The 27,121-nt window shown below is 43.3% G+C and overlaps 1 protein-coding gene across 2 annotated transcripts; it reads left to right on the top strand.

Moving 5' to 3' along the window:
• LOC139473801 (procathepsin L-like) lies at positions 1-26,694 on the top strand. 2 transcript variants are annotated; one of them, XM_071256561.1, is made up of 9 exons: positions 1-102; positions 4,315-4,501; positions 4,715-4,854; positions 9,461-9,649; positions 20,980-21,171; positions 22,018-22,183; positions 22,633-22,738; positions 24,837-24,951; positions 26,199-26,694. In XM_071256561.1, exons 1-8 carry the CDS (start codon positions 61-63, stop codon positions 24,934-24,936), a joined length of 1,122 nt encoding a protein of 373 aa, XP_071112662.1. In that variant the 5' UTR covers positions 1-60; the 3' UTR covers positions 24,937-24,951; positions 26,199-26,694. The 2 variants fall into 2 exon arrangements, with proteins under 2 accessions (XP_071112662.1, XP_071112663.1); XM_071256562.1 differs by lacking the exon at positions 1-102 and adding an exon at positions 824-921.
• Positions 26,695-27,121: the final 427 nt, after the last annotated feature.

The following is a 27,121-nucleotide window of genomic DNA, read 5'->3' as shown; positions in this document are numbered from 1 at the left end:
GTAGCCTAGAGAGTTGCTGTTCTTGGCGATGACGTTAGTACCACGTGACTTCATGATCACATGATAACATTCTTCGCAGCTGGTGGATGTCAAGATTTCAAGGTAGGTTGATAAATATATAAGCCTCCACAAGCAAGACGATATCATATATTAAGTGTGGAGGCATGTATTCAATGTAACAATTCATGTATTCTCTGGTCTATATGTGAAAGACTTTCTTCAATGTATTCTTGCAGCTTTAATTTACGAATAATAACTGAGTCTTTGTTATTATTACTTTGTCGGTACACTTCACGTGAATTTGGCGTTGTGCGTTGTCAAATGCTACATACTTGATTGAACAAGTTAATGTTTATTTAACGATGGGCCTTCATTTTCGAAAAAGAAATAGGCAGTGGAGGTGTTTGTAATTTACGTGCTTAGTTTTGCTACTGTGATTTTACAGTATATCATACGACCATACTACATAGATCATGTTTACATTTTCATGTGGTTTAATCCGATATAGATACTTTTACGTCCTTGGTTTAAGATATTAAATCAATGAATTTGCTCTTTCATGATCAGTTGACTTTTTGAATCCCAAAGTTAGGTGAAGCTATTGTATGATGTTGTATTGGCCTACTTTCTGGATAACTTGTGTCTACGGTGAAATATTCTTTATTTTTTGGGTAGCCTGTGCTAATATTACCCGGTTAACGACTTGTTCGTCTTGAAATCCCAAGTCCAAAGTTAGTAACAGCTACTAACACTATCATGACAATCTCTTCCTTTGTTGGGTCATGTGATACGTGGGTGAGGTGTCATGTGAGTTCCCCCTGACTTGGATTGGCTGCATATATGAGCCAAGTGTTGCGTAGTTCCTAGTCAGTGCTGGTACTGGTAGTCTGTCAGAAGAAGCAAACGTACAGTGCTATTCAGGTATAGTTTTTGTAATGTCTTGTGAACATTGGGTAATCAGCATGCAGTATGTGCCATAACAGTTTGAGTCTATACTTGTTCAGAGTGGACAAAGATTATGATATGATAACAGTGGCTCCTGTAGTTTTGTTCTGTTTTCTTTTTCTTTCTCTGTATCATCTGCAAAGTATATGATGTTTGGCATTAATATATCATAGGGTACTTTGAAATTGTTGATTCTGCATATATGATATATTAATAAAATGTTTAGTGACAAACTCTTCTGAGTTGACATTGCTAAACATAGATCAGATTCATATTAGATATGATTTATGAATATACATGACATTATGGGAAGCATTTTTACAGAAAAGGTGTTGTCATTTTGAACAAGTGCTCAGTTGATTGTATACTGTAAATCTTGAAATTTGTTTGTTCAATTATTATTGACAACTTTGAACTTCCGTATTGCCAGAATAAACACATATACTGTGTGTTGTTTTTATGAAAAAACACTGTTTATTGTTAGTACGGAAGTGCTCTACTCAGTGCTATTTGCTGCTTTATTGGAATAAGGTAAGGATATATGTATCATTCCACTGGGAATGGGGTGGCAGGAGTCACATTTTTGGCTAGGGGTCGGCTGTCATATTAATTTGGATACGCATTAATTACAAGATTAACAGTATTGTATCAGACATCATATATGATGTGATATGTTTGAATATCTGATGTTATGAAATTATTTGATATCTATGCCCTTTATGTTTTATGTTTCAATAATTTGTTCCATATCATTTGAAAATTCTATTTTGAAGGACAATCCTTGAGCTTTAATCATGTTAATATCCTGTTTCTCTATGCATGATATTACATCCTGTGTCACGTGAAATGTTGGCATGACCTCCTTTGTGAGTGATCACATGATGTTGACTATACATGACCTAGATTAGCCTGCAGCTATCATATGGCTAGTAAGTCATATATGCACTTTAGCCCCTGCACCAGGAAGAATATTGACTTTTCTATTTCACAAAATATCTTTTTGGAATAGTTTTCAGAGCTCCAGATAAGCTTTTGGTGTTGTGGGTATTTTACCCATGCATTTTAAAATCATTGGGTATCAGTAATTCTATCTTGGTATTCAAATTTCTGGTACCCACTAGTTTTTACACATGTGGGTATTTAAGTTAAATATTTAAAAACACTATTCATCTAGTCCCTGCAAACTGGTGTCGTGTGGGTTCGAGAGCTTTATAGGACTCAGAAATACCACGATACTTCCACAAGAAAGTGTGATGGCAAATGATAATGATGTAACTGTCATTGTGGAGTTTGGCAAGGTTGACGGAATGCCTGTTTATAAATTCAAAATAAGTTGCTGATTTGCTAAACGAACACGCAGGGTTACTTCACAATATTTTGATGATACACACAAGTTTTATTTTTGTAGCGTATCTGTAATGTTCGTTGCATATTTGATACGCTTGGATTTTGTTTTACTGCATGTTTCTGATGCGTATTTTACGCAAATACGCAGCTTATCTGGAGCTCTGTTTTTTTATATCATCTACAATTAGGATGTTAATAAACATCCAGAAACCATTCCAGAGTAGGTAGACATAAACAAAGGTTTGTCCTGGCCTCAAAACTGGGGGTCATTATCCCCTGGCTGTGCTACACAGAGTCATAGGTCTTTTGGTTTACAAGATATTAATTGATATCAGATTTCTTAATAAATTACATATAATTGTTGGTTTGAATCCCGGTTCGCCCTGATTATATTTCATCATTTGTCAGCATCATACCCGTGCTTGTGGTTTTCCCCAAATTGGTAAATGTCTGAGACCCACATCACTTAGGCTTTCCTCCAACATGAAGGTGACACACCGTGATTTAACTGGAATACTGTTATTAGCAGCGTTAAACCCAACTTGCTAACTCTAATAATTTATCTTTTATAGGTAAAAAATATTGTGTTCTTCCACTAACCGACTATAAATCATATTTTACATATTTATTTACTGTCTACCATGTCAGCACTGTTGTTGATCTAATTAAATTGTAATGTCCTACATTTATTGTTATATTTGTAGATGATTTAACCTAAAAAGGCAACTGCTATGTGGTGTCATTATTCTGCATGTGACTTACTGCATGCAGTACAGTACACATCTTCCCGAGGCAAGGGAGTTAACAGACTATAAATGTCATGTTTCCACCCTTTCCGAATCAGGCTGGAATTTCTTGGCTCAATCGTAGCGACACCAGTGGCTATCACAAGTTATGTCCCTTCCATGCCCCTCCTATCATGCCTATTGAGCATTCAGATTCCACCTCTCATAAAATTTGCATTTGCTTCAAAGAAAAATGGCGACGCCCAGTCAAGAGAATCTGATCGATAATCAAGATCTATGCCAGATGTTGATTTCGTTTTGTGATTTTGATTGGACTTTGCATAGACTTGTGAGTCCAGCCAAAATGTAACTCCATAATGCAAGCCTAGATTGGCAAGGATGGAAACTGGACTTTTATAGTCGGTTAACTCCCTTGCCTCGGGAAGATGTACTGTACACAATATATTATATCAACTTATGAGTGGTCACTGGTCAGCCTGTTGTAGGTATTATGATTCATCGTTTAGTTGAATCTGTGACGTTTGGGTTTTAAATCAGATTTAGATTTTGACAATATATTATTAATGTGTGATGGAAAACTAAAATAAATTAGCATAAGAAGGGAAGTGATTCTTGCGTTTTTCATGTAAGCTTTATACTTCATATTTTGTAACTTGAAAGTTGTGACATTTTTTATTCTTTGGCTAGATGTGGGAATTCCATTAAATTGTTGATTTTGAGAGACTGAATGATCTGCATCACAACTGTCACAATAGGAAAATTATGCTGCATATATTCTACTTAGATTGCATCAAATACACAGATTTCCTGGCTCAGGGCAACGCTGTTAAATTCAAACTTATATGGGTTTATACTGGAAACTAGTCTTATTATGAAGAAAATGCCCAATGAATGAGATATTTCATTAGATGCATAAGGTAAAAGGCAACTACGGGATCGGGCGGTCAGGCTCACTGACTTGGTTGATGCATGTGATTGATCCCAGCTGCGTGGATCGATGTTCTTGAAGTCAATCACTTGGATTGTCTGGTCCAGACTCGATCATTTCCAGAGCGCCGTCATATAGCTGGAATATTGCTGAGTGCGGCGTTAAACAACAAACAAAGGATACAATTCTTTTTTTGACATATTTTTGTCTGGCTATGACTTTTTACCTTCATGTAACCCCTTTTTGTAGTGTTTCTGCATTTTTTCACATTCCTCTGAAATCAAAAGACCTTTGTCTTATTGCGATTCTGCTGAAATTACCACCTGCAGTGATGTGTTCTGGTTACAGATCAGTGCAATTCAAACTACAAAGATGCAGTACACAGTGATGATAATGTGTGCCTTCGCAGCAACAGTGGCAGCCATGCCCCAGTATGTGGAGTGGTTTGAGATGAAGCCTGCGATGACTGTGTCAGAGGCTAGACTCTCGTTTGCTCCTTACACAGAAGAATGGGACTCCTTCAAGAAACAACATAGTAGGTTCATGTGATAGTCATGGTAGTAGGATATGCTCTTATGTCTAAAATCTACAAATGATCATGATGAGGCAGTTTATTATTTTCTCTAGATGTGGAAGGATCAAGGAATGAATTATGGCATCATTTTAGATAAATATTAATCCTACATCGTTCATGTTTAAGGTTGTCGTTACACATGTTAATATGCTGGTTGTATTCTTGCACTTGCAGACCGAAATTATGAGGAAGTGGAGGAGCCGGCACGCTTTGAAATCTTCAAGCAGAATCTTAAGTACATTGAGCAGCACAACCAAAAGTACTCCCAAGGCCAAAAATCCTACTACCTGGGAATAAACCAGTTTGCTGATATGGTTTGTTCTAGATTAATTTATTCACTACCATCAATCCTGTATGCATAAAATTCTTCTTTTGTTTAATGTCATTTATTGCGGAAAAAGTGAGACAAGATGGGAAATTATTAACAATGGTAACTTTGGAATCTAGAATAATATTTTGAAAATTTCTTTATTCTTGTTTCTGTTGATTTTAAGAGGTCTTGGAAAGAATGTTCAGAGTAAGCTAATAGCAAGTAGTGGTGTGCAATAGACATCTTCCAACAAACAAATGAAAGTCATCATTGAATGAGAATTGGACTTTGTTTTCAAACTCTTGTTTTACACTTCTACTGCACCAGGATGATTATGGATCTTTTGAGTCGGAGTATTTTTAGCGTACCTAGCTGAAAGCTCAAAATTATTTTTTCAAGAACCAGAAGACTAAAAAAGGTGTACCTTTGTGTGAATGACAATGGCTGTAAACATACAAGAAAATTCAAGATTTGTTTACTTATCCTGCATTACTCCTTAATGCTTTTACTGCCTATTCTTGACAGAGAGAAAGAGCTGTCTGAGGTCTTACTGAAGAAGTTGTTTCAACTAGCTGAGTGGCCAATCCATCGGAGAGCTCCCATGTGACTTTGGAAGGGGTGATGTCACTTATCAGCACATAACTGCTGTCAACCAAGGAGAAAAGTCTACTGTTTGAGTCTCAGCATTTTATCATTAAACCCTTTGCCTGTTTGCAAACTCTAGTGTTTCTTTGTGAACTATTATTGTGCATACAGTTCGTGTCTTCATATATTTGAAATGATTTACGCGATTGATGACGCCAACTACCTTCGCCATCTTAACCTCAGACGTACCAGCTATCCACAGATAGCTTCATGCGTCCATCCACACGAGGCACCTTACATGGATCCATCTTGGTTTGACTTTATGCAGATGTTTAAACAATCCATGCCCAGGTTCCTGGTGCCTTCAGCGACAATATTGGTGCCTCTGGCTCCTCCGACCTATCATACCCACAGCATCTGTACAAGCGCTTTTACTAGCACCTCTACAGATGCCTAGCATGGATTTAGGTGGCGCCGCTACGATCCGCTTGACTTTATCTCAAGGCTCTGCATCACCAGGGGCATCATCTCGACGCAAATGGAACTTTGTCCCTCCCTGAAACTACTCATCTTCCAGAGGCAAGAGTGTTGTTAACTGACTATAAAAGTCCAGTTTCCACCTTTGCCGAACTATGCTGGTATTATGGAGTTATATTTTGGCTGGACTAACAAGTCTAAGCATAGTCCAATCAAAATCGCGCAACAAAATCAAAATCCGGTTAGTAAACTGTCGTGCAGATTTCGGTCGACTGCAGGACTTGCAAAACATGTGCACCGCCAACTCGTCAATAGATATTTTCCAAATCTTTTCATGTTTTTAATCAATGTGCTCACGTAATTTGATGCACTGCGCGATGTAAGACCCGTTATATTACAATCAAAATCTTAGATTATTTATCAGATCCTCTTGACTGGGCGCCACCATTTTGTTTGAAGCAAATGCAAGTGTTACGAGAGGCGTAATCTGATTGGTCCATAGGAGAGGCTTAGAAGGGACATAACTCGTAATAGATACTTGGGGTGATAGGTGTAGAATAGGTCTTCAGCAACCCATACTTGCCGTAAAAGACGACTATGCTTGTCGTAAAAGGCGACTAACGGGATTGGATGGTCAGGCTCGCTAACTTGGTTGATACATGTCATCGATCCCAATTGCGTGGATCAATGCTCATGATGTCAATCACTGGATTGTCTGGTCCAGATTCGATTATTTTACAGAACGCTGTCATCTGCCTGGAATATTGCTGAGTGCGGCGTTAAACAACAACCAACCAACCAAACAAACAAACGATGTAGCCAAGGAATTCCAGCCTAGTTCGGCAAGGGTGGAAACCAGACTTTTATAGTCAGTTAACTCTCATGCCTCGGGAAGATGGAAACTACTGTGTCATGGCATCGACCTACGGAGCAATAATACAAGACCCCTCGGCGGAGAACCTCAACCATCTTAACCACATTAACACTGTCTTTGTCTATCTACAGTGCCAAATAGAACGCATGATGGCTCATCTGCGTGTCGCCCTCATCGAAAGCGCCATCCACACTACTACCTGGCATTCACTGAGTAGGACGCCGAATTCTCGAGGGACCTCTTCTGCCAACCTTGGTCATCTCTCTCTCACTCTTCAATGGCCATGTCTCCAAGTCTCTGCCACCCATGCTCAGGTATCCAGCTTTGCCAGAGATGAGACCTCCTTCAAGCCCTATAGATAGGGGAACTACCAGCCTGAGGCGAAACTCCCTCAAGCCACGCAGAAGTGACACCTCCATTTTTTCCGTAATGAATTCTACCAGCCTTTTGTGTGTGTGTGTGAGTGAGTGTGAGTGAGTGAGTGTGTGTGTGAGAGAGAGAGAGAGAGAGAGAGAGAGAGAGAGAGAGAGAGAGAGAGAGAGAGAGAGTGTACATATCTGTGTGTGGACTCCTACTCCTGTAGGTGGGACTACGACGATTCTGGTAAAATTGTGACAACTTCTGGATCCTATATGTCATACACATTCTGCGCCGAGCGTATTGACTCACTCTTAGAGATGACCGGCCTCTCCAGCCTTAACAATGGGCTTCAATTTGCAAATATTCCTTGTCCCCAAGAAGAACTCTGATCAATTCTCAACATTCAACAAGCGCTACCTGGCACAGCCACCATATTTCTGATGACTATACTCAGGCTACTTAGGTCCAAGATACAGGCTCACGACTCACTGTTCAGCCTGGATATCCAGGACGTTTATTTACATGTGCCGATTCATCCCAGCGAAAGGAAATTCCTCCGTTTCATCTTCGATGAAATCCACTATCAATGGGCGGTGCTCCCATATGTTTTTTCCTCTGCCCTGTGGCTATTTACACGCATCAAGCCGATAGCCACCTTCCTCCACCTGAGGAATGTCCGGTTCGAGGCGTATATACACGTACCGCTCATCCGTCTTAGGGACTTCACACTGGACCATCTCAAACCAGACCTCCGATGGTTGATGGTGGAATCAAATTCTTAGACGGCGTCTCCTTGACAGAGCTTATGACCTCATTACACCTGTTTGTCAACGCCTCTCTTCAAGGCTGGGGAGTGCACCCTGAGGGTCAAATTGCCTCGGGGCTGTGGTTGGCCGCTCAACATCAGTGGCACATCAACAACCTAGAACTAGAGGCACTCATACTGGCTCTCCCTCACAGGAAACTGACACTCCAGCGCGCTAGGATCATCATATCCACAGACATTATCACGATAGTATGGTGCCTCCACAATCGGGGAACAACCCACTCCCACATTCTGCTTTTTCCACTTGTCAATCAATTGGAATTCCAGTTTCGGGTCCAACACATCCTAGGTTGCCGCAACATCCTTGCCCTATCAAAACCAGACAAAGTAGCTCCCAAAGAGTGGAAACGCCATCCGAACACCTTCAGTCTTGTCTGTATTCACCTTGCCCACCCCAATATCGACTACCATGTCCGGACCTTCATATCACTGGTACCAGATCCACAACCTTGGGCAGTCGACACATTCAGCATCCCCTGGGAAGGATTATGAGGGTACTTTTCCGCAAACAGTACTCCTTCCCAGGTTCCTTCAGAAGATCAGGTCAACCCAGAACCTCAATCTGCCTTTGATCGCGCCTCGGCAAGAGGAGTGGATCTTAAGATGTCCATCGCCGACCCTCTCAAACTCCCGGACAGGCCAAATCTGCTGATACACCCTCACAGCAAATGGCCCAATCAGGCTTCATTCCTGGTCCATCTACAAAGAGCCATAAGTGCCAAGGGCTACTCAGATAGAGCGGCATGGAGATACATGCTCCAGACATTACACATGTCCATTTTGAGCATGGAGTGCATGGAGCTGTTCATCTTGGGCTGTGCTTGGACTTGGACTCAACTTCCAGGACAGCCTGGCAGATCCTGTCTCATGCCACCCCTTTGATAGTGGAGGACGTACAGGAAACTCGTTACTGTCTGGTGTGTGCGCTGCAATGCTTCATTCCAAGCTCCAAGAATTGTCGTGGACAACGTTGCTGCCTTTTCATCCTGGTATCGACAACGTTGCAGGTGGAAGTCACGATAGTCCCATAACTCGCCATCATTCTTCAGGCCTTGAGGCCGTGGGACTGGATGCCCGAGAGCCAACATCCCGTACGAGGTCCTTGCGGTCGCCTCCACCATGGCACTTCACAGCAATTGCTCCATCCGCGTCATTATGGAAGGCTGCTTCTGGCGATCAGACTGTCTTCACCAGCTTTCATTGAAAATCACATCTGTAGGTAAGCCTCCACCGTCCAATAAAGATGCATAAAGGAGTAATGCAGGATAAGTAGACAAATATCAAAAATATATAGGATTTTACTAGGCTTCATGAAAGGCATAAAAATCCCACAAGATTGTTATGTATGAAGTCAACAATCTCTTGAAATATTTTGAAAGGTCTTTTGAGTATTTTTGGTTACTTCGACATAATGTTATAATTTTAGTTTTGTTATCTGTGTCATAAATCAACATCAGGAAATATTCTTTGTTTTTGTTTTTATCTCAGAAAAATAATGAATTCCGGATGTACAATGGCCTTCGAAGGGACTACAATCGTTCCCGTGCTGTAGAGTGTTCCAAGCATCTGACCCCTGAATACCTTGCTGTACCCTCACAAGTTGACTGGAGGGACAAGGGGTATGTGACCCCTGTCAAGAACCAGGGACAGTGTGGGTCTTGCTGGTCCTTCAGCACGGTAGGACGACACACATCTTACACAGGTTTATTTCACCACGACCAGAGGTCACGGTGAGCTTATTACATGTCACATTTTCCTTCTGTCTGTGTGTTCACATTTGACATCTTCAAACAGGCTAAGTGATAAGGATGTTGAACATCATAATGGTAAATATTACAAGGCTCAGAGAGCTGATATTGTTGGTAGTATAAATTATGTAGCATTGAAATGTGATTCAGATTAAATCTTGTCACTACCAAAAGCTATGAAGCTTGTTTGCTCGCCAAGACTGAGTACCTCATTCCTCGTTAGGAGGATGTCTAGCATCGTCATGGGACTCAGATTAGTTGGAAGTTTTTTTGTGCCAAAAATGAAGAAAAAACTTCATATTACATTAAGTAATACGTTACCACTGTTATACCGAGGCTGTTGTCTCCCACAACTGCTGCTATAGCGAAATCATCATGCAGCACGTGCGTAGCCACCTAGCTGCCATGTGACACCCTTCACTCTTGTCCCCTTCGCTTGCGTTAGCAAGACGTGTATCCTACTGCTGAAGCGTTCCTCGATTAATCGGTGATATTTATTATAGTGTATTCTCTAATAAACTGTGCTTTTATGGGGCGTTCCGGTAGCTACGCTTGGATAGAATTTTCCCGCCAAACGGAGAATTTTTCCCGCCCTCGTTTCTCTATACTTGCGGGGTTCGCATATGCACGTTGTGTTTTACGTTTCCCCTGTTCTTGTATGTTTTGGGGGTTAACATCACTTATTTCTCTATATGTTTTATGTGTATTTTATATGTTCACATTGCTCGTTTATTTTCTTGTGAAAATGCTCGTTTGTGAATCATTGTGGTGCGTGTGTTGTAACCATGTTTTGCTCTTTGTTCATAGAATCAAAAAATGTCTTACATGGAAATGTCCCCGGCTTCAACCCCCTCTACCCCTGCTCCTCGGAGTTGTGGGGTGTGCCGCAATTTGTTGTCGTCCCGGGATCCCCACGATCGTTGCCCACGGTGCAGGGTTCCTTGCGGGGACACCCGGTGCACCCTGTGCGAAGGTCTGGGGCCTGCGGAGTTTGAGCGCTACCGACTGTACGTCCAGTCCGTCTCTACCCCTGTGGTGGCCGGCTCGTCCTGTCGGGGTCCCCGTGCGGGTACCACCTCCTCGGCTGTGGCGGATCCCTTGGCGGCCCTCGGGCTGTCCGGGGATTCCGTCGCCGCATTGTTATCTAAACTTGTGGACTCCAAGCTGGTGGCCTTATCTCAGGATTGGCTGCTGGCTGTTCCATCCCCGGCCTCTTCGGTGGCCGCGGGTACGGACGCGGGTCCACCGGTACGGCAGCGGCTGCCAGGCCACCGACCCTTCCCCCGAACCGTTGCTCCCGATATCGGTTAAGGGCCGTGTGGCCATGGTTTCTCCGAGGTGTACGACGAGTAGTCTGACAAGGCTTTCCTGGCATCAACCTTGCTGCGCGGGATTAAGCCTTCCCTGGAGAAGGCCTTTGCGGCTGCCTCCGGTCGGGGTCTCCCGTTACCTCCACCGTCGTGGAGAAAAGGGTCCTTCCCGGTGCATGACCTTGCTTTTCCCGAGGCTGGTCCTACCGCGGAAGCCCATGTTGAGCGTTTGGGTGTCCGTGCCCCCACCGGCACGGTACCACAAGGTTCCTTGCAGCAGCTGGACACCCTCGCTCGACACTCCATGCTTGCAATGTCTCAAGGAGACACATACCTGGCTGCAGCGGCCAGTCTGGCAGAAGGTTCTCCCACGGACCGAGACCAGCGCATTTATAACTGCCTGATCGGTTTAAATGCTTCCCTGGAGTACGTTGCCGGGGCTTCGGCCTTTATTTCCGGCATGTGCCATTTTCTCCGGCGCCAGTCGTATCTGGTTGCCTCAGGGTTGGACGCTGCTAATCAGGAGGTGCTCCTTTCGCAGCCTTGGTCTGCTCGGACCCTGTTTAATAACAAGATCCCTGGGGTTCTGAAAGAACAACAGGCCGCTGTGTCTGACGAGGCCTCTCGGCACACACTGGATCTTGTGGGGTCCTTGCATAGGCGCCTGGGTGCCGCTCCTAAGCGGAGTGCGCCTCAGGATGCCGGCCGACAGGCAGGCCTAAGGGGTCGGGTTCTTCTTCCTCCGGGAAGAAGCCCCGTCCTGAGGGCTCCGGTTAGGGCCATCAGCTGCCCTTTCGTGGGAAGAAGGGGAACTGGGGGAAGCCCAAGTCGTCTAAGGACGGCAAGGGCCCCTCCAGGTTACTCTCATTGGAGGGGTTCGTATGCCGACAGCGCCAACTTCGGTTGGCCCGTAGGCGAACCCGAGTCACTTGGCCCTGGACAGTTGTGCCTGCCGCAGCCTGTCAGGCCCCCCTCTCCTTCCCCAGTGGGAGCCAGACTCCAGACTTACTGGGAGAATAGGGAACAAGTGTTTGTTACGTCTGTTTGAACATTTGTTACGTCTATCGGCTCGATGTCATCTCAGCGAATCCGCCGCTCACCGTTGCCCCGTCGGCAGGTTTCTATTCGGAAACCGATCTTCCCATCCTCGCCGATGCCATCGGCAGGTTGGTGGAGAAGAGGGCAGTTCGGGAGTAAGCTCTACCAGAAATAACATTGGGGTTTTACTCCAGGATATTTCTCGTTCCCAAAAAGGACAGTGCCGAACTCAGAATGATTCACAACTTGAAATCGTTCAACGAGTTCTACCTGCACAAGCCGCCCAAGTTCAGAATGTTGAGCTTGGCGGACCTGAAAGCTCTGATCATGCCGCCAGACTGGCTCGCTTCGATCGACCTGAAGGATGCTTATCTGCATGTTCCGATTCATTCGGATTATCACAAGTATCTCAGGTTTGTCTTTCAAGGCAGGCACTACGAGTGGGTTGTACTCCCATTCGGTCTTTCATCCGCTCCCTGGCTGTTCACCCGGTTAACCACCCCCATAGTGGGGTTCCTCCACCGGAGGGGTGTCCGGTACCTGGCGTACCTGGACGACTCGCTAGTAGCAAATCGAATGACGGACACGCTGTCTCGGCAGCTCGATCTCACACGTCGGCTCTTGGAGCAATTGGGGTGGATTGTCAATCTCCCCAAAAGCGAGTTAACCCCCTCTCAGAACTTGCAGTTCATCGAAGGTCGGTTCAACACGGTGACCCATCGCCTCTTTGTCCCCCCAGACCAGTGGCACAAGATTTAGGCGATGATTGCCAAAATCTTAGCGGTGCAACAGACTGTTCACTTTTGGGAACAGCTGTTAGGGTTACTTGTGTCAGCCCAATACTGCACTGAACGTGGTCGTCTCCAACTCCGCCCGCTGCAACGGTTTTTAATCCAGTTGTTAGCACAGGAGGGAGAACAGTGCGACCGTCGCCCTCCCGGATAGGCTCCGACCGCATCTGGAGTGGTGAACGGTCCCTTACAATGTCCTTATCAGGAGTCTCTATGTGGCCCTACCGCGTTGAACCTGTATACAGACGCCTCTCTAGTGGGCTGGGGCGCCCATCTAGTGGGGGAGGTGAGCTCGGGGCTGTGGTGCGTAGACGAACCAGGTCTTCACATCAATTGTCTCGAGTTCAAGGCAGTGATCAACGCAGTTAATCACTGGAAGCATCGTCTCGTCGATGCCCGGCTCATGCTGGCGACCGACAACACGACGGTAGTGTCCTATGTGAACAAACTGGGGGGAACCCACAGTCACTCGCTACTCGATCTCACGTTCGAGTTTTACACTCTGGTGGTCAGTGTCCCGTGCCAGATACGCGCCTGTCACATCCAAGGTGTGCGGAACGTACTGGCTGACGCTCTATCGAAGCCTCAGGATCCGAGCCCCACAGAGTGGATGCTGAACCCAGTAGTGTTTCAGTGGCTGTGCGAACGTTTGGGTCGTCCGATGGTCGACCTGTTCGCAACACGGTTCAACAATCAACTCCCATTCTTTGTATCACCAGTCCCGGACCTGAGGGCCATCGATCACGATGCTCTCGTGTTAGACTGGACGGGCTTGGACCCTTATGCTTACCCGCCGACAGCATTGATACCACACATTCTAAGCCGGCTCCGAGGAGTTCGCTGTCAAATGTTACTGATAGCGCCCATGTGGCTGAACAGATCGTGGTACCCCGACTTGCTGACCCAGGTCACGCAGTCGCCACTTCCACTGCCTGTGAGACCAGATCTCTTGATCCACCCTCACACTCGTCAGCTTCATCCAAACGCAGGGCAGTTCAATCTGCACGCATGGATGTTGTCACTGAGCGTCTGAGGAGTAAAGGTTTTTCTTGTCGGGCGTCTCGGGCATACATTAGTATGCATTGTGATTCTACCCAGACGGTGTATAATGCATGTGCGGTTATTTTCACGAAGAGGTGTTGTAAACATCACATTCATTCGCCAGATAAGGTATCTGTGCAGGGTCCGAGAGACCACGAAACTCTCCGGGGGTTCCATTGCCAACTATGTCTCGTCCGTTGCTATGGTACGGGACGTTGCTATGGGTACCAGTCTCTCCAAAGAGCCGGTGATAGGGGGTATTATCAAGGGTTTCAAACAGCACGATCTTAAGAAGGGCTGCCTTCGGGCACCGGCCTGGGATCTTTCCCTAGTGTTGCAATCACTTACGGAAACTCCGTATGAACCCTTGCATAGTGCTTCGTTCCGGCATGTGACTTGGAAAACAGCATTTCTCCTCTCCTTTGCCACGGCGGCATGTGTATCCGAAATTCATGCACTCGTTGTCGCCAAGGTACGATTCGATAGGGTTGATGAAGGAGCGGTCCATGGGCTTCGTCGCCAAGAATCAGAGAATCGGGCAAACAGACAGAGAATTCACTGTAAGATCACTCAAAGAAATCTTACATCCTGCTGATACTGAGGACAGAGCGCTGTGTCCAGTTAGGGCCCTTAAGTATTATCTTAAGGCTTTGAATGAACGTAGACAAGGGCGTGACCGTCTGTTCATATCGTGTAACCCTAATCGCACGGTTGACATAACTCGCAACTCGATTGCGTTGTGGCTTTCTTCTGTCATCAATCTGGTGTACCGGTCTCGGGGGTTACTGGTAGAGGGGTCAAACCCGCACGAGATCAGGGCGCTAGCGGCAACATTTGCCCTACACTCGAATATCTCTGTTCACAGAATATTATGAGGTTGTTACTGGCGTTCTGACTCGGTTTTTGCCAATCATTACCTCAGAAAGGTTTCTGATGAAGACGTGGAGGGGGTGAACCGTCTTGGGCCGCTGATCGCGGCACAAGCGGTCATCCAGGGGGTGTGTCCAGCGCAATTCCAAACTCAGTCGTCAGTCCTTGCACGGTGGTCAATCTGGGTCGTCTCCAATGTTCCCTCGCCGTGGGTACAGGAGTGGGGGTCCTGCAAACCAGCGCACTCACACCACAGGTGAGGCGGCTTTTTGTGTGTTTTGTCCTTATTTGTATTTTGACAATTATGCATTTAATTGTCTGTCGTGTATTCCAACCTTGTGATACATGCTTATGAATACTGGAATTAGGTCACGCGCCTATTACATACGTTAAGTAGGCTTGCTCCTGGGATATACGGTCTGAATGAAATTAATTTCCCTCTTTCGACTGTTTAACCTGATCTAAGATTTAGCTCACGCGGATACAGTGTTCTCATCCGCTGCGGCGATGAAATACCTATCCAGTGAGTCCGTTTGGAATCCTAAATCGTTTTGTCAATGACGATTGAGCCTTATGGTATGCGCTTGACAGTGCTTTGGTATTCCTATAGGGTAACGCCTAGCTAGGTGCATGCGCATCGAGTGCTTCCGCCTTGGTGTCTACTTCCGCTGGTCGGAAGGAACGCTAGCAGTCAGGATTCGGGTTGTAGGTGCCTACTGCCTACTGTGGTAGTCAACCTCGGTATAACAGTGGTAACGTATTACTTAATGTAATTTGTAGAATTTTCCTATTCGGAATATTCTATAAGTAATACGTTACCGCTTAGCTGCTGCGCCCCCGTCCGTCCCCCGAGCACTTGCTCTCGCAAGAGACAAGAGTGAAGGGTGTCACATGGCAGCTAGGTGGCTACGCACGTGCTGCATGAGGTAATTGAGATCTCTGTGGTAGATTTCGCTATAGCAGCAGTTGTGGGAGACAACAGCCTCGGTATAACAGTGGTAACGTATTACTTATAATAAGAAAATTCTACAAAACTGATGAAAAGTCTTTAGGAATCTTACATTAGATACTCTAGGAAGATGTTTAGGACCATAATATCACTACAGTTTACTTTTAGCATTGGATTGCAATTTTTTTAATTGAGAGAAATATTCTTCTAGTGTGGACAATCTAGAAGCAGTTTCCTATTGTAATCAGAGAATTGATATGTAGGACGGCTCCAACTTTGCCCTCAACAGCAGTTCCAGTCTCTATTCATTTATCAGAAGAAGATGTAACATAAAACATTCAGCCATTATGATTGAACATGGTGAGCAACAGTGCCTTGCTGCTGTTATAATATATTAGTCTGCTGGTAGTAATGAGTAGTAACTTCTTAGAATAAGGGGGATTAGTCTAGTGGTTAAAGCGTTCACTCGTCACGCCGAAGACCCAGGTTTGATTCCCCACATGGATACAATGTGCGAATCCCATGGTTTCTTTGAATTCCTTACCTCTATTACCTCATATCCATAAATTCTTTCTTTGGTTGCAGTCACACTATATAACGGGGAAATAAGGTCATTTATTTCCTATGTGCCTAGATGTAAACAACAATATTTTATTTTATCATATCTGATCACGTTTGGATTGTTATTTCCAGTGTAACTTCTTGAAATTGTCTTGAAGACAAGAACAGTCAAGCTGAAAGCAGAAATCACAGATTAGTAATAGAAGCAAGAAAATCTAAATCAAAAGATTCAAGGACATCATCGTCAAAGAGAACGAAAGTTGCGTCATCAATTCAATCTGAAGTACTTTCGGTTACAGACAACACTGTATCAGACAGTTTTTTTTATGGACGATGTCTCCTGTCATCGCTCACCAGTCTCTTCTCCAAGACGTTTGTTTTGTACTCCTTACCATTCCCAAATCAACTCTGTCATCAAGTTTGGCGTATGCTCCTAACACTCCTCCGTTCAAGATTCCATTCCTAACATCTTCACACCCGCTCGAACGTGGGAAAAAGATAATTTGCATGCTCCCTCCAAGGACACTCCCAAAGCCATACAGGATCGACGCTCTTGCTCTAAGGATCGAAAATCAGGATCTGAACACTTGATGTTCCTTGTAATATGATCGTTCACATTGCTCCCATGTTCGACGCTAGCTAGAGCAAAAGGATTGTGGAATAATTAACATGATAGAGGGTCTAGTTCAAATTTGGGTGACAGCTCAGCAGCTCGTTCTCCTATTACTTGACCTATTATAGAGATTGGTCACTGGTTGTGGATTACCATCACCAAACATGGAAAATACAGTCAGTGGGAGTATGCTTGTTATGACACTAACGCGACATACTACCCAGAGATACAGATACCCGTACCCTCGAGGATTTGCTGATTACCGATCCACTACAGACGATTGCTCCGAAAATTCCGGAACTTTCCAACCCAGGGATCGGCGTTCACCACCAGATTCAGATGGGGCATATCATTACTCCTGAAGTCTCTCTCGTTTGGCACCAAAATCCCCAGTCTAGACTACTCTTGGTTCGATCTCTCTACAGTCTCGGGTTCCGATCTTACCCACAAGATGGGACCACAGTGATCAGCATTGCTGTGAACCTTCCTTCGATTCTAACGTCAGTTCTTCATTGGATTGCGGATAAGTTACATCTACAACATATTGCCTCTGCTGTTGATCGACTAACAGGATTCGCAGTACCATCAGCCACATCCTCCAACATTACTCTCCCTTCTAGACCAGGCTTGCGGATAAGTTACATCTACAGCATATTGCCTCTGCTGTTGATCGACTAACAGGATTCTCAGTACCATCAGCCACATCCTCCAACATTACTCTCCCTTCTAGACCAGGCTTGCGGATAAGTTACATCTACAGCATATTGCCTCTGCTGTTGATCGACTAACAGGATTCGCAGTACCATCAGCCACATCCTCGAACATTACTCTCCCTTCTAGACCAGTTTTGTTGGATATTTTTGTCTACCTTGGATATGGCCTTCGCTTCCTTTCGCCGCTTATGTGACAAGTTACATGGACCTCACTTCGTCCAGGAGGATACTGGCACTCATGGATGTCGGCCACAGTAACATCCCCTGAGATCGATAATGACATCAGCACACTTTCCCAAAAGTGTCATTGAGGACCTTTATCATGCACATCTTTTGCTATGTTTTGCCGTACACTACCACATGTGTCTACAATCTTATTGGCAACAGATGTGCTCTCTGCCTCACTCTCTCATCACTCTCAAGATAATGCCTTTGTCAGAGGAGTGATACATCTTATGCAGGATAAGCATCCTAGACCTACTCTATCACCCTGGTTACGTGACAGCCTGACGCCACTATGGTATTCTCCAGCATTGCTCTTTGGGATGATCAGTTTAACGCTGAACTTTATCAACAACCATGGGCTTCATGTACCATATTTTCTCATGCGAACCTACAGGTCACATGAGAAATATAGAAGGACACCAGTCTCCAAGTGACCGTTGATCTCCCTCGACAGAAATGCCAACTGGAAAATCAACATCGACAAGTCCGAGTTTATTCCCACTCAGCGACTCAAATTCATCATTTCTCTTTTTGACACTCGACGAGCCAAGATGTTTGTCTCTCACGACCGTTGGATGAAGATTCAACGATATGATTCATTGGCACTCAAACACTCCAGCTCCGACAATGGCAACAGCTCATGGGACTCCTGACGTCGGAGCAAGCCCTCACCGGCTCACCGTCCGAGTCAAACTGTATCTACAAACACTTCAATGCTTTCTCGCGCCATTCATCACGATCAACGATTGTTTAATGTGGATATGTCTACCGATCCATCTCCACCCTCATCTACATTTGTGGTTAGTCGAATCAAATGTTTGCAGAATGTACCTTTGAGGCCATTTGTCCCGTCCCTAACCGTCATCTGTTTGTAGACGCATCAACCGTAGATTGGGGAGTGCATTTTCACGATCTTCAGGTAGCAGGATGTTGGTCCAATGAGGATCAACAATCCAGAGTTCAAGGCGGTCATTCCAGCAGTAAGGCACTAGGCAGAGCTCCATAACTTTTCTCGTCTCATGATAGTCTGACTTATACTCCTGTAAACAGAATGGGATCCTCGAAGTCAGTGTTGCTCCTCTATCGCTCTCGAATTCTTCCAACTCATCGACTCTCTCAACATATATGTCAGGGCTCACCACACCAGGGGTCTCCAATGTTATAGCAGGCTCCCTGTCCTGACAAGACAAACTGTCGCCAACTGAGTGGTACCTGACGATCTTCCAATGGATCTGCCAGTTATATCAGCCCCCAGAGATAGATCTGTTTGCCACCCGTTCCAATGCTTAGCTATCCCGAATTGTGTTGCCCATCCCTGACACACAGGCTTGGTATCACGATATGTTAGTCTCAAAGGGCCTCAATGCGTACGCATTTCCCTGACGGGCGTTCTTCCCTGGGACCTACAGAAGGTAGAAGCCACCAGTCACCTGTCTCTGACTTTGGTCGTACCTTTTTGGCTTGCTAAAGCTAGTCAACAGACAACTCCATCGTCTACTGGGAAGACCTACTTCACTGTCAGTGGCTCCATCCGGCCCTTGCAATGCTCTATCTATCCAGTTCAAATGCTCCAGAAGCGGAAGGGCATTCCTAGGTCTTTGTTGGGATTTTCTAGCAATGAATCAACTTCCTGGCCAGCCTGTTTGGTTATTCACGAAAATCATCCTTTGAGCATGTACCTTTGCTCGGCTGCCTCCACCCGAAACATCCAACCTGTATGAGACCTGAGAGGTTGCATCCACCATGGCCTTACACAGTTGTAGTCTATATTGGCTAGGGGATCTGCAGCCTACCATCTTACTGTGGGATAAATGCATTGTGTGAGATAGGATAAGTTTAAAGATTTGGAAATTTTAAGTATTAATTGTACATATATATAATTATCCTATCTCACACGTGATACGCCCACCCGACCACCCCCGTATTTCAGTTCCTCTGGTCTGATAACTCTAAGAAAGAGAATGAGTTGGTTGAGAGACACATGGTCAAGTTGGAAGGTTACCCAGCATGAGAGGCACGTAATTGACCAAAGCTGGGGTCGTAACCATGGAGAGGCTAGGGGTGTTCAGGCAATTGTTTTTTATTAAGAAGTTGGAAACAAGGTTCAAGCACATAGGATCGAAGAAGAAATACATAGTGAGAGGTAGGATAAGTATATAAATATGCAAATTGTACTTATTGTACTTAAAATTTCCAATTTTCACTGGAAGACATGAAGAACCATGTACATTCCCAAACTGGAATTTATCAATTGTTCTGACAGCATTAATGGAACACCATATGACTCCATGTCAAATGCTACACTTACTAATAGCCTCGAAAAAGACAGCTTTTCTCCTGATTATGGCCACTGCAGCCAGGTTGTCAGAGTTTCGTGACATTGGTATTTCCTCAATTACACACGAGACTGGAGTTCAAACTATTTCAGGTCCCAACCGAAATATATAAATCAGTCATCAGCATATGGCATTGGCTTATGCCATACACCATACCCGCCTTTAAGTATGACTGTAGATTATCCTGACAGGCTACCTTTTCAGGCCTTTGTCAGAAAAGGGACGTTACCAAGGCTGCTGTGATGGGATGGCTTACCACCATAACAGACAGCTATTGCCACACCAACACCAATCTCTACACCAACATGGGCAATTTGCAGAGCTTGCAAAATCAAAGCTTTAGCTAAAAGTCTGTAGAAGATTCCAAGGATACCAAAAATTCATGCTGAGTTGTCCTTTAAATTGTTAACTTGTTGTAGGCAGATTGCTGGCTAACACCTGGTATACTATGGAATCATAGATGTAGGTGATATGGGCTCAAACATGTTAGTCTTGGATGTAACATGGTACGGGCTACCAGGAAATTACGTCAATAGGAGACATCGGTATATCAGCATATGCATTTGTGTGGAGGATAGGGTTTTCCTCAACTATTTGATATGTATGGCAGTGAAGCGGATGTGATTGTGCAGCCCATACGGGAATTTATGGCTATGATGTAATAGAGGTAGTATTCTTAAAATTTTACACAATGATAACATTTGTTTTATTTCTGGTGTCCCCCGGCTGTGATATTGCTGGAATATTACTAAAAACTATTACTATCATTCACTCTTAACAATAAACTATGCCCCTATTGATATGTTGAACAGACTGGTTCGCTGGAGGGTCAGCATTACCGTGCATCTCACAAGTTAGTCTCCTTGAGTGAGCAGCAGTTGGTCGACTGTTCTGGCAAGTTTGGTAATGAGGGCTGCAATGGGGGTCTCATGGACCAGGCCTTTGAATATGTCATCACCAATGGAGGTATTGAGTCAGAGAATGAATACCCTTATGATGCTAAGGTGAGTTCATTAAGTTTTGTCAGAAAGCACTTTAAATCTGCTTCTGTAGCATGATGTAGGGAGGGATAAAAATGTATTATTAAGTGCCCGATAGGGTATAGGGTATTGTAAGACAATGTTTAGGTCTGCCCTTTGTGATTTAGTGTGCCTACTTGGAGAATGTTTCAGTCAAGTTGGAATTATTTTATTAATTCTGTTTGTCCAGTTTATTTGTACAACAGAACATTAATCATTGGCTTCATATTGTGACATCACTCAGTATTTCTATCATAAGTATAACCTTAAGCATGTAAAGGCACAAGGATCTTATCTTACTGCCATTCACGATTTATAGACCCTTGAAGATCTGGAGTAGAATATTTCTTCAGCAACCCATGCTTGCTGTAAAAGGCGACTATGCTTGTCATAAGACCTGACTAACGGGATCGGGTGCACAGGCTTGTCGACTTGGTTGATACATGTCATCGTATCCCATTTGCGTGGATTGATGCTTATGATACCAATCACTGGATTTTCTGGTCCAGACTCTATTATTTACAGACTGACATCATATAGCTGGTATATTGCTGAGTGTGGCGTTAAACAACAAACACAATTAAATATTGCCACTGGCACTCTGGCGCTCCAGATTTGATTCTTCTGAGGCCACTGTGACCTTACTGGCTTAAATCATTTCCTCTGGAAGGACTTCTCTACAAATCTAGTTGTTACATGTTACCATAGGTCTAAATCCAGTTGACTGTTTGTAAACTTATTTCTTTGGGTACACTATTCACTTATTAGTTTAAGAGTGTTTTTGTTTTGACTGAATAATGGCTACGATGCCCCTGCTTACTTCCTACCCAGCAAGAGAGATGCCACTTCAAGAAGTCTGAGATTGCAGCTACTGCCAGTGGTTGTGTTGATGTGGAGAGTGGAAGTGAGTCGGACCTGAAAAGCTCTGTTGCAGAAGTAGGACCAGTCTCTATTGCCATAGATGCCAGTCACCAGTCATTCCAGCTCTACAGTGGAGGTAACATAGGCCGGTTTATGTGTGTGTTTGACAGTTGGTGCCTTTTCAAAAATGAGAAGTCCTTTGATTCACTTTAAAAATGTAATTGAGGCTTAAAAACAAAAAAGAATTGGTTCTCAGGCAATTGCTTTTGAAAATCTAGTGGGGGTGGGTATGTTTGTTGTTGGTTGTTCGAACTAGTATGTAACCAAATTTTGTTTACAATAATTTTTGGCGAAATCATGGTGTTCTTAAGTATTTTAGCATTTCATTGCAGGGGCGTGTGTTCGAGACGCGGAATATTTAAAGTTGTTTTTTTTAAATGGATATAAAAACGAGAAGTGAGGTGGACTTTGTGATGATTCGGGCGGTGCCTGAGAACCAAAAGTATTATTTTTTTTAGCCTTAGGTGTTGCTAGATGTTGTAATCATTGAACATGTCAAGTGAAGACTATGGTCCTGTTCCACAGGCGTCTATGATGAACCTGAGTGCAGCAGCACAGAGCTAGATCATGGAGTGTTAGTTGCTGGTTATGGCACTGATGATGGAAAGGACTACTGGCTGGTGAAAAACAGGTAATTCATGACAGTCTTAGTACTACTCAGTGGTCCAAACTAAGGTGGTATAGGGACCCCAAAATCGGATCATTTCAGCATAGAGGTGAAGACAAGGAACCATTGAGTATCATCATTTACTTGGAACACTGTTACTTCGTTGTCATCCTGATCGGTCGAATATATGATAAAATTAAGCAAATATTGGTCGATCAATCGGCACTGTATTCAAGTATATTCAAAGGATTAGTACCTGGAGATTACCAGACTGATAACAAAGCTATTCAATATTGATCGAACGGGTGTAGGGTTGTAAAGACAAATAAGGATAGTTTGTAGATGTAGGCACAGTTTTATTCATGGCAGGTGAATAATTTTATTCAGCCATTAGCACAGATTGAATTACAATAACAAAAAGCGATGCAATCACATATGGGAGTCTTCGATAGACATTCAGAAGATGGAAGAACAAGAACGCATGACATTTGTGGATAACTGATTTGGTCTTCTTGACACTTCATCAGAAGAATACTGAGTAAGCTTTTTGAGTTAATGTGTATTACACAAGGTAGCATTAAAGAGTGAAGTAGCCCTGAAACTAAGTTACAAGGAATGAATAAGTTGTTATCTATAAAAAGTGTCATGTATTCACACAAGGGAGTTAACAAGATACCGTTTGTCCCACTTGACCATGGATACAAAGTCATAAATGTTGAGATGGCATGATTCAGTGAGTCCATCTTATGATGCCACCCTTCAAGGTTGTTGTTGGTCTTGTGGTCGTAGTTGACAAAGTGGTTCCCTGAGAGTCTGTCCAAGAGACCTTCTATCCAGGTAATTGTCATAGAGTCCATGTACTTGACAACATATTCTCCCTCTGGACTCACTATGATGGTGTCAACCCATACTTCTTCCATTTTGTCAAGTGGTACTAAGGGTCTTTGCCAATTGTCGAAATTTGTCATCTTTTTTATACATGGAGACTAGTTCTGGATTCTTCTCCAGAGCCTGAGCAAAAAGGAAAAAAAAAAACCTGATCTAAACATCTTCTAACACTGCGGTAGTGGCAATTGTTGCAACTTAGCAACCTCACCTCTGACTATTAAATTCATTTTTTACAGAGTTGACATTGTTAATGCCCTGCAATTACATTAATGAAAGTTAGTGTCCTTATCTAAGAGATACTTATCAAGACTGAACTCAAAAATTGGTGCCGTAAATTATTTTGTTTACACACTTATGGCCTTGCTTCATGTCTGTTTACTTTGTGCATAGTGTCTGCAATGAGGCCAAGTTTTCTTAGAAACTGCTAAAGTTACATGAATGTAACTTTACAAGCTCATCGAAGAGATATTTGTCAAGGCTTCGTTTGAAAATTGGTGCCATGAGGTAGTTTTTTCCAGAGTTACGTCCCTTGCTACTTGTTTGTGCATCCTGCCTTTAATGGGGACAAGCTTCCTGAGAAACTCGGTTACGCCTCTGCTCCATGTTTTTGTACTTGTGTGTAGTGAATGCAATGGGGACAAGCTTTCTGAGAAACTCGGTTACGGCCTCTGCTCCATGTTTTTGTACTTGTGTGTAGTGAATGCAATGGGGACAAACTCCCTGAGAAACTCGGTTACGGCCTCTGCTCCATGTTTTTGTACTTGTGTATAGTGAATGCAATGGGGACAAACTCCCTGAGAAACTCGGTTACGGCCTCTGCTCCATGTTTTTTTACTTGTGTGTAGTGAATGCAATGGGGACAAGCTTTCTGAGAAACTCGGTTATGGCCCCTGTTCCATGTTTTTGTACTTGTGTATAGTGAATGCAATGGGGACAAGCTTTCTCAGAAACTACTGAAGTTACATGAATGAAACTTTGCATGCTTATCTGAGAGATACTTGTCAAGACAGTGTTCATAAATTGATGCTGTAATTTTCTTTTCTGGAGTTACCCTCCCTTTCTCCATGTATATTTACTACTATATAGAAATATATACTATGAAGAAAGTTCTAATGTGCCCCATGGCAGGGGATAGTGATAACGCTGTTTTCTTGTTTCCTACTGAAGTGCTCTGTATGAAGAAGATGTGAGGGACATCATTCACCAGTATCTTGATCTGATGGTGTTTTTTCAGCTGGGGCACTACCTGGGGTGTGGAGGGATATGTAAAGATGAGCCGCAATCAAAACAACCAGTGCGGTGTTGCTACGCAAGCTAGCTATCCACTGGTGTAATCTCAGGAAACAACAGTAAGTTCTACATTGCTTTGAAATACAGTGTTCCCTCGCTATTGCGCTCTTCAATATAGTGCTAACCCGCTTATAGCGCGTGGTAAAGCATGGCTCTCAAAATGTACTAACAATGACACGATGTTTTCCCCCCATCTCAGAAGACATTATCAGCTGATCACCGCGATCACGTAACGTCTGAAATAAGTCAACAAATCCGAACTGAAGTATGCAATTTAATCCTATAATTATAATTTCTGGTTATAAACAAATTGTTCAGTGTTTATCTGGACTAATGTTTGCAATTCATTTTATTAATTATATTCAAAATATCATTCAATAATTATAACAATGTTTGCAATAATTTTGGTGAAATCGTATCGTGATTGGTAGGTCGCACAACTCATTATTTTCAGCAACCATGGTCAGATTACTGCTATTGACACCTTGAAACGAACTTTAGTTGCTAGAGAATGGATACACATATCATAAATGCTGTACCATGATTCGCTAAAAGTCATATTTGAGGCAGTTTGACTGTCAACATAACATTTTCGCAATCAAATACGTGTAGCGCGAGAAGTCCCTGCATACCACCTTACCAAAGTGCTACGATTATGATTATTATAATTGCTATGAATCATAACAACTTCTATTCTAATCTTTTTTTAAACTCTGAAACGTGCAACATAAATCGTGTTTGGCAGGCAGATCATGTATACTGTTTTGTTGGTCATCTAACCCCTACAACTCGCTTTTGTTAAACCGCTGATCATCTTTAAGTAAAATGCTCATCAATTATTTGGACCCCAAAGGTAACGTAGCGAGGGATCACTGTACGGCAGTCTGGTTCATATAGCCCACTTAGGGGAAATCTTTTCTTATTTAAGTGAAACATTTATGTGAGCTTTTGGCATGGTAAGTGGAGTTCCCACATGAATTGAGCATCAAAGCACATGTGACCATTCTCTTAATGCTGATACTTGACATATTTGTTCACAAACTAGAATGTCATCTGTCGAAGGTCAATAGGTCTCGTTGTAAAATGTGATGGAAATCTCACAAGAACGTTTTATTTTATTAGGAAAGAAAAACATTCTTCAATCAGTCATTATTAATTATGATTTTGAAGGATCTACACAATATAATGCGAGGATTCATACTTTTTTATTTTTTATTTACAACTTGATGAGGATCCTAACAGCATTAAGAAGCATTAAACTAATACGGACTGATTGCCTCAATGTACACACCTGTTGTTATTTCAGATGTAGACTCCAGCCTTCTGTGATCATTCCATCGATGTAGCTGCAACCTGTAGCATGTACATACATGTGTAAATACTGTAGTAAAAGATTCTGTCAGCAGTGTACTATCAACATGGCTGAGTTTTGTTTTCTTTGTGATGAAAATTAAAAAAACCCAAAAAACAATTATCTTAAGATGTGAAAATAATTGACCAATTTAATTAATGTTGCTCTGAAAATCTTTATATGGATGTTCCTATTTTTTCGTGTACGTTTAATGATTTATGTGAGTTCTATATTTGTCAGTGGGTAGTGATTGGTACATACATACATACATACATACATACATACATACATACATACAGGGGAAACCTATTTACACATGAAGCATGTAGATCTTGTCCATCAACTTGGCTACTTTTATCATTTTATTATACAGTTTGATTGAAAATATTTTAGAGTGATTGTAAAATTTAAATGAGTTGTATGTAATGTTTTTAATAAAGATATTTTGATACTATTTTGTCAGTTTTATTTGATCTACATAATTTAAAAAAATGTTGACCTGTAAACGAAAGTAATTGGCGACAACAACCCATCTAGGCTGAAGCCTTTGTTTACAAAAATCTAGGTGACAACCCATCTGGAACATCTTTCAGTTACACTGAAGCCTTTCTTTACAAACGTCTAGGTGACAACCCATCTGGAACATCTTTCAGATACACTGAAGCCTTTGGGGCGGTCGGGTAGCCTAGTGGTTAAAGCGTTAACTCGTTATGCCGAAGATCCGGGTTCGATTCCCGACATGGGTACAATGTGTGAAACCCATTTCTGGTGTCCCCCCGCCATGATATTGCTGGAATATTGCTAAAAGCGGCGTAAAACCATACTCACTCACTCACTCACTCACTGAAGCCTTTGTTTACACATGTCTAGGTGTCAGC

The sequence above is a fragment of the Haliotis cracherodii genome, unplaced genomic scaffold (genome assembly GCF_022045235.1).
Source record: "Haliotis cracherodii isolate W230 unplaced genomic scaffold, xgHalCrac1.p SCAF_3, whole genome shotgun sequence".
NCBI lineage: Eukaryota > Metazoa > Mollusca > Gastropoda > Lepetellida > Haliotidae > Haliotis > Haliotis cracherodii.
This window is presented reverse-complemented; position numbering and strand designations above follow the sequence as displayed.

Bases quoted from the DNA above. Each gene is read 5' to 3' on its own strand.
- LOC139473801 (XM_071256561.1), top strand. From the start codon at position 61: ATGATAACATTCTTCGCAGCTGGTGGATGTCAAGATTTCAAG. The intron at 103-4,314 runs GTAGGTTGATAA...TTCTGGTTACAG, and splicing joins GTGGATGTCAAGATTTCAAG to ATCAGTGCAATTCAAACTAC. The intron at 4,855-9,460 runs GTTTGTTCTAGA...TTTTTATCTCAG, and splicing joins TAAACCAGTTTGCTGATATG to AAAAATAATGAATTCCGGAT.